The 8,690-nt window shown below is 47.2% G+C and overlaps 1 protein-coding gene across 3 annotated transcripts in view; it reads left to right on the forward strand.

Moving 5' to 3' along the window:
* sema3b (sema domain, immunoglobulin domain (Ig), short basic domain, secreted, (semaphorin) 3B) overlaps positions 1-8,690 on the forward strand; it is a 109,988-nt gene that overhangs the window by 72,141 nt on the left and 29,157 nt on the right. For all 3 annotated transcript variants that reach the window (XM_024006235.2, XM_024006233.2, XM_070447870.1), the window contains 3 exons: positions 3,027-3,396; positions 4,760-4,917; positions 6,256-6,318. In XM_024006235.2, the coding sequence (XP_023862003.1) occupies positions 3,216-3,396; positions 4,760-4,917; positions 6,256-6,318 (402 nt within the window). In that variant the 5' untranslated portion in view covers positions 3,027-3,215. The remainder of the gene's footprint in view (positions 1-3,026; positions 3,397-4,759; positions 4,918-6,255; positions 6,319-8,690) is intronic.

Consider the following 8,690-nt stretch of genomic DNA (forward strand, 5'->3'; position numbering starts at 1 on the left):
GGGAGGCTGGGGCAAGAGGCAGGAGGCAGGAGAGGGAGGCTGGGGGCGAGAGGAGGCAGGAGAGAGGCAGAGGGGAGAGAGGCAGGGAGGCTGGGGAGGAGAGGCAGGGAGCGCAGGGAGAGAGGCAGGGAGGCAGGGGGATACAGGCAGGGAGGCAAGGGGAGAGAGGCAGGGAAGGCGGGGAGAGAGGCCAGCAAGGCTAGGGCTCAGCTGGTGCCTGGTTGGTACCTGTTCCCAGCCATTTGGACCAGTTTGGACACACTGAGAGAGTAACTGACTTTTAGCTGGTGAATGAGGAAGTCCAAAATCCCAAAAGTCCAAAAATCCATAAATGCCCCCAAAGGAACTCACCTCTCCTTCTGCATCCAAGCAACAGCGTTCCCTCTCAGTGTCCACCTGACCCAGTCATGGTCCGAAGCGCAAAGTGTCCCATGATACCTCCTCAACACTATTACTGTCCAACAAGGAGCCATCTATCTATTCCAGGAACTAAAACTATTTTTTCCTTTTGTCCTCGAGATGCACACCCACACTTTTACACACTCATTTACTCAACTCACACATAGCAGCTACATACAGAACTTCACACACATTTATACATACCCCCACACTCACTTTGTCTGACATACTGCCACTAAAACTACACACAAACCCCAGAGGTAGGGATAAAAATCCTTTAGTAGAATCCACAGAGCAGTAAAGGTAGAGTCCTCTCTGAAACACTAGGTGTACAGCCTCAGGGGGAACAATACAAGACAGGAGCATAAAAGCTGGGGGAAATCCAGTAGTCAGTTAGTCAAAGCAGACAGGGCTGGTGGGTGAGGAGGTGAAATGAAGACCAGAGTCAGTATACCAGTCAGCTGCGATAGCAAGCACTTGCGCTGGTGGGTGAGGAGGGTGAAATGAAGACAGAGTCAGTATACCAGTCAGCTGCTATAGCCAAGCACTTCGGTTCCACTCAGAAAAGCACACACTCCACCATACCACTCTCTCACTATACAAGAACAGAGGAAGCACACAACTCCCACCATACACTCTCTCCACTATACAGAGGAACAGAGGAAGCACACAACTCCACCATACACTCTCTCCACTATACAGAGGAACAGAGGAAGCACACAACTCCACCATACACTCTCTCCACTATACAGAGGAACAGAGGAAGCACACAACTCCACCATACACTCTCTCCACTATACAGAGGAACAGAGGAAGCACACAACTCCACCATACACTCTCTCCACTATACAGAGGAACAGAGGAAGCACACAACTCCACCATACACTCTCTCCACTATACAGAGGAACAGAGAAGCACACAACTCCACCATACACTCTCTCCACTATACAGAGGAACAGAGGAAGCCACAAACTCCACCATACACTCTCTCCACTATACAGAGGAACAGAGAAGCACACAACTCCACCATACACTCTCTCCACTATACAGAGGAACAGAGGAGCACACAACTCCACCATACACTCTCTCCACTATACAGAGGAACAGAGGAAGCACACAACTCACCATACACTCTCTCCACTATACAGAGGAACAGAGAAGCACACAACTCCACCATACACTCTCTCCACATACAGAGAACAGAGAAGCACACAACTCCACCATACACTCTCTCCACTTATACAGAGGAACAGAGAAGCACACAACTCCACCATACACTCTCTCACTATACAGAGGAACAGAGGAAAGACACAACTCCACCATACACTCTCTCCACTAGACAGAGGAACAGAGGAAGCACACAACTCCACCATACACTCTCTCCACTATACAGAGAACAGAGGAAGCACACAACTCCACCATACACTCTCTCCACTATACAGAGGAACAGAGGAAGCACACAACTCCACCATACACTCTCTCCACTATACAGAGGAACAGAGAAGCACAACTCCACCATACACTCTCTCCACTATACAGAGAACAGAGGAAGCACACACTCCACCATACACTCTCTCCACTATACAGAGGAACACCCCCCCCTGAGGAAGCACACAACTCCACCATACAACTCTCTCCACTATACAGAGGAACAGAGGAAGCACACAACTCCACCATAACACTCTCTCCACTATACAGAGGAACAGAGAAGCACACAACTCCACGACAAGGAGAAAGAATGAGAAGGAGAGAGGGAGTCGTATTGTATTGAAGGTGCCAACAGGGAGGTTACTGAGGTACAGTAATGTTGAAGTAGGCTATTTCCACTGAAACATTTTATTGTTGTGGCTGTCTGAGGAGTGGGTCCAAAGCGGTGAAAGATTTTGATTGTATGYGTGCGATGTGCATTCCTTTGTGGTGTTTGTGCGTGTGTGCTGTTGTGTATGTGCATGTGAGAGTGCATGTCCGTTTTCTGTACTCTAGTGCATGTGAAAATGTGCACTGTACAGTATGTGTGTCACATACCAGGACACCTGGTAAAATAGCTGTAGAAGTGTCCATACACACACATATCCCAGCATCCAATCACTTTGACTGGCCAGTTCATTTGCAGTGCACTTCATTAGTGGTTGCCGGTAATGAGGAAAAGTCATCTGGTGTAAAATGATCTGCCAGTTGGATAGCAGAGACACAGAGAGGAATGAGAAGACATGCCATCCCAGGCCGTGTTGGCGCTGCCACAGAGGGGGCGCTTGTGTTGGGGATTAGACTGGACATGGCACTGGGCCACCCAACATATCTCACCCCACATATCTTTCACTGGGCCCCTACCCCTCCCAGCTTACCATGTCCTCCCCACCCCCTGCCACCCATAGAGGTGACCAGGGCTGGGTGTTTGATGGGCCTTGGATGGTGTCCCGTAATGTGAAGCGATTACAGCTGGTCTTTATAGAAGCTGGCATTAACAGGAGTGGGGCTGGGCATCAGCCATTAGCCTCTGTGCCTGACTAAAATTACCTCCTGGTGCTCGAAGGGGGAGGAGGGGAGGAGGGGAGGGAGGGAGGGGTAGAGACCTACCTTTGTCGGCCGGCTTTGTAAAGTGTGCCTCTCTGCTTGATTATTTTTAGGTTCCAGTGCCACTGTGAGAAACTGCTTCAGTCCCATCAGAGCTGAGAGGTGTACGGTACAGCAGACGCAGAACAGGGAACGCCACACTACACAGGAAGGCTGACAACCGATTGGAGAGGAGAGTGACGACAACAACCCAACCCATTCCAACGCTAGCCGTGCCAGGCTACTGCCAACCCCAGGACGCCATGATGATGACTGTAATGATGGCGATGATGGTGACATGTAGCTCCCTGCTCCTCTTGGGGCTCAGCGCCTCCCAGGTCTCGTCCAGCGGAATCCCCAAGACCAGCGACTCCTCTTCACCCTCCTCGTCCTCCTCACACCCATCCTCCTCCTCCTCCCCTCGCATGAAGCTCTCCTACAAAGGTAAGGCCTGCCCGGTTAAACACTGCTGTGTGTGTTGCAGTCGGACTGGATGTGCTTCGGAGTGTGTTGCTGATTGTGTGTTTGTTTCCGTGTATGTGTGGATGTGTATATCTGACCTTTCTGGCAGACAAAAGCTAATTAAGGTAATAGCAGCAATAACTTTGAGAGTATCTGCCTCGGTGCCCCCAGCCCCTGCTATGCTCCAGTTACTATAATATAGAGGCATATCCTTTTCATAAACACCTCTGAACAGTAGCCAGCAGGACTAATGTGGTTACTGTTGTTCTTGGCCGGGCTCACTGGAACAGGGTTGGGTTCTGTCTCGTGAGTCACTTCAATGTAAGATGTCAGCTCAATGATGAACAAACCCATACAAACTAGATGCTTTTCTAGCGAGCAGAGAGAAGAAGAGAGAGAGAGAGGAGAGAGAGAGAGAGAGAGAGAGAGAGAGAGAGAGAGAGAGAGAGAGAGAGAGAGAGAGAGAGAGAGAGAGAGAGAGAGAGAGAGAGAGAGAGAATCATCCCAATCTTTCTTTTACACACACACTTTCCAGTGTAAGACTAGCCGGAAAGTAGCTACTTTATCAGCAGTTCAGAAACCTACAAGTGTTCCACACCTACTACTAATCTCCATGATGACACAGGCCCTGTTTGGAGCATGTGCCATTAAATCATGGGATATCCCTGTCTCCACGGTTACAGTTGAACACTGACAGGGTTCCCCAGCGAGAGAGGAGATTAGGCCAAGGAGAGGAGAGCATGACACTTGCAACACTCGGGTTGTGGGTTTATATTCGTTGAGTCACCCTTACATTACTGTAAGATGCTTTGGATAAAAGTGTCTGCTAAATGGCATATATTTGTATTATTATATTATGAGAAGAGAAGAGAGAGAGAGAGAGGAGGCTTCAATTCTCCAGATCTTAGAAGCCCTGCTGAGACAGCTGATTCCAAAGCTGTAACAGAGACCAGGCTGCTGAGGGGAGGACGGCTCATAATAATGGATGGAACAGAGCAAATGGAATGACGTAAACCATGTGTTGAATGTATTTGATACCATTCCAAATATTCCGCTCCAGCCATTACCACGAGCCGGTCCTTCCCAATTAAGGTGCCACCAACCTCCTGTGCCGTTCTGACTAGTGAAACAACTGCCCTGGACCGACCCTGGCAGTAGAGCTAAACAACCACTTCCAATCGTATGGCCTTGTAAAAAACATAGCCATCAAATAGGGTCTCATTTATCGACATAAGCAGAGCAAAACACCTATTTGCTCTGATGAAAAACATACATTTCAGGGCCCTTTTGACTAGGAGAGTTTAATGTAATGTCTGTATGATCCACCGTGTGTGTTGTGTTTCAGAGCTGCAGCAGTTCCATGGCGTGCGGCGGTTCGAGCTGGAGCGCTCGTGCTGTTTCAGCGCTCTTTTATTGGATGAGGAGAGGGGACGGCTGTTCGTGGGCGCACGCAACTTCCTCTTGTCACTCAGCCTGGATAACATCGCCAAGCAGGAGCACAAGGTCAGTCCGCCTGTCAACCAGTCCATTAATCAATTAATCAATGACCAATTTACCCTAGGCTATGTGAATATGTTTACACTAGTGTTAGTGAATATCATAAATCTGACATTTTCATGAAACTGAAAAAGTAATTTTACATTGATATGTCCTGTGTGTCATTTGACATACATTCAAATGGTCCAATGATCCATTTTGTAAAGAATGTGATGTTAAGATGACCCAGGTTTGGACACACAGATATCTTTGTTATGGTAAATAATCGTAGAGATAAGACAACCCTCTGCTATGTCATGGTGAGTTAGTGGTGCTCTAGCGTGTAACAGTTGTGCTGACAGACTGATGGATCTCATCTCACTCTCATCCTCTCAGAGCAGACATGGGGATCAAGGGTTACCATGGTGATTTTGGGGTCACACAATCTCTGATTACCTGTCAACACCTCTCTCACACACATGCACACACACGGATGCACGTTCAGACACATGCAGGCACACACACACATACGTTTGTTTTACTATACTTGTGGGGACCGAACAATTGACTCCCATTCAAAATCCTGTTTTCCCTAACCATAACCCTAATCACAAACCCCTAACCCTAACTCCTAATCCTAAACCTAACCCTAACCCTAACTCCTAATCCTTAACCCTAACCCTAACCCTAACCCTAACTCCTAATCCTTAACCCTAACCCTAAACCTAACCCTAACTCCTAATCCTTAACCCTAACCCTGATTCTAACCCTGATTCTAACCCTGATTGTAAACCTAAACCTAAAATGTGCCTATTCCTTGTGGGGACTGTTGAAATGTCCCCACTTTATTTTTTAAATTGTTTTACTATCCTTGTGAGRACTTCTGGTCCCCACAAAACCCAAACACACACACACACACACAGACACGTAACTCACTAACCCATACCCTATAACCAACCTAACATGCACGCTATAACCCTACACTTTACAGGGTCTGTAGGTTCTTGCAGACTGTGTGAAATCTGAGTGCTGAGCAGATTGTTTGACTCTGTTTGTGGTTTGGTGAGATATGATTTACAGCTTGTTTTCGCACTAGTGGCTCTCTTGTCGTTAAAGCTGTTTTTGCTCGTGGTCGTGTGCTTTTCTACTGTGTGACTTGTGGATTCTCAGCTCTATCATGGCGTGGGGGCCAGGAAGAAAAGAAGAGAGGAAGAGAGGGGGAGTGATAGAAAGGAGGAGAGCAGAGAGGCGCTCCCTCAGAAATGTCCCTCAGGGTGGCGGGCAGGCCTGTCCCTGCTTGAGGTCGCGACCCCAGACCTACCTCCATCCTGCTGCCTCCTCTGACCTCTGACCTGTGCATTTCAGATCTACTGGCCAGCCCCGGTGGACTGGAGGGAGGAGTGTAACTGGGCAGGAAAGGACATCAATGTGAGTAACAGCCGGTGCTACCATCAAAATACTTTTGAGGTATATTTTTACCTCAAAAATACTTTTGAGGTAAACCTATTATTTTTAGGTTTTAAACTCTCAAAGTCATGTTTATTCTGATATACAGTATCTCACAGAGGCAGACAGTACATTGTTTCCTGTGACTCTGAAGATGTAAGACAGACAGAAATAAACCAGTTGTGAAAGGTCACTTTCCAACACTACTCTCATTCAATATCACCACCCAGTTAAAGCCACAGTATATCTGGACACATCTCACACTCTGATTTCCCAATCCTCCTTTTGTCTTTCACCCACTCACATAGAGCGGAAGTGTTAGTTGCTACAGTGTGCTGTATGTCAGTGAACTAAAGGGTTGGTTGACTGGGTTGTTTGTGTTGGATGGTGAATGTGTGTGACTGTCCAATCCTCTCCATTGTTCTGACCTGGGGCCTGAACACTCCTTCCTCTGGCTGTAGGTGGGTGCAGACAGGGSCGGGTAGGGTTCCACTGACACACCCTACAAACTCCTTAGGCCACTCAGACCACCCAAATATACACTTTGCACATCTATCTCCCTCACTTCAAGCTAAATGTGTGTCTGTATGTGAGTGTGTGTATTCACATAATGCATGTTCGTGGATGTGCTTGTGTGTTCGTACGCATTCGTGCGTGCGCAGGATCTGTGTGTGTGTGTGTGTGTTTGTGTGCGTGTGTGTGTGTGAATGTGTGGAGCTCTGGATAACAGAAACCCCTAATCAGTATGATTACACAGCTGGAGGAGACCGACAACGAGCCCCATTCATAATGCACAACTGGCTCCTGTTTCACCTAAAGAACTGCTGTGTGGTGTGTGTGGTGTGTGTGTGCTTGTGTGTGTGTGTGTTGTTGTGTGTGTGTGTGTGTGTGTGTGTGTGTTTGTGTGTGTGTGGTGTGTGGTGTGTGTGTGTGTGCGAGAGAAAAGAGAGTGAGGACAAAAACAGAATGAGCAAGGAAAGAGTAGGATCACATTTATGGCCCAAGATAAATGCTTTTCATTGTATTTTCCCTCCTCTTTCTTCTCTCTTCCCGTTTCCTACCTTTTCTCAATATCACATAGTGACCCTGACCATGGGCGTCAGCATGTGGTGTAGTCTCTGAACTTGGACGTGTGTATCAGTTAATCTGTGGTGTGTGTGTTATGTGCATGTGTCTGTTGTGATTAGGCAGTGGTCATTATCTGGTCCTCCTGGGGTTTGCTCTGTGGTGTGTTTAACATAAAGAAACAGGGACAGAACTACACAAGCATCGCTGATTGACGTGGGTGTCTGATTGACGTGGGTGTCTGATTGACGTGGGTGTCTGATTGACGTGGGTGTCTGATTGACGTGGGTGTCTGATTGACGTGGGTGTCTGATTGCACTGAGAAGGATGAAACCAGCTCTTTCTCTCCTTTCTTTTTCATAAAAGATGTCGGTGAGGTTTTGGTCTTCTGTCTGTATTTGTCTTAAGTCCTATGCGGCCGGGATTAGATTTACTGGTGAGGTCAGGTGATGTTGGGGGCAGCAGGTAGCGACCGGTAGTCTAGTGGTTAAAGCGTTGGGCTAGTAATCGAAAGGTTGCTAGATCAAATCCCTGAGCTGACAAGGTATAAATGTGTTGTTCTGCCCCTGAACAAGGCAGTTAACCCACTGTTCCGAGACCGTCATTGTAAATAAGAATTTGTTCTTAACTGACTTGCCTAGTTAAATAAAATACAAATGTAATTTGGAGGTCAGGTAATGTAATTATGTGCACGAGCACAAAACACCACATCTGTAATTTTAGTCCTGTCCGAATCTGCCATGTCAGTCATTTTTATATGGCAGGAGAGTAACAATTCCAGCCAGAATAATTTACAGTTTTTTGGCAAACTACAAACTCCTCTGATAACACTAGTCCCATGCCAATCGAAATGCCATGCCAATCCCTGTGTTTTGAAAGAAATGTCGGAGTTTGATAGGTGTTGCTCACGGTTTGAGCAAGAAAAGAATAACTGATTTGATACATTTTATGACGTGCTGCTCATCGCCTATAAATGAAGGGCCTAAATGTTTTTTACAGTTGATGCTTTTATGACGTATACCGCAGATCGCTAAAATATTCCCGTAGCCCTGTTATTCAAATATAATGGCGACACTATACAAAAGATGGTTGGTATGGTTTAGAAACTTGGGAAACAAGCTCGAGTTAACAGCGATGCCTGTTATCGACCTGGACTTGGGAAACAAGCTCGAGTTAACAGCGATGCCTGTTATTGACCTGGACTTGGGAAACAAGCTCGAGTTAACAGCGATGCCCTGTTATCGACCTGGACTTGGGAAACAAGCTCGAGTTAACAGCGATGCCTGTTA

This window comes from Salvelinus sp. IW2-2015, linkage group LG17 (genome assembly GCF_002910315.2).
Source record: "Salvelinus sp. IW2-2015 linkage group LG17, ASM291031v2, whole genome shotgun sequence".
Taxonomy (NCBI): Eukaryota; Metazoa; Chordata; class Actinopteri; order Salmoniformes; family Salmonidae; genus Salvelinus; species Salvelinus sp. IW2-2015.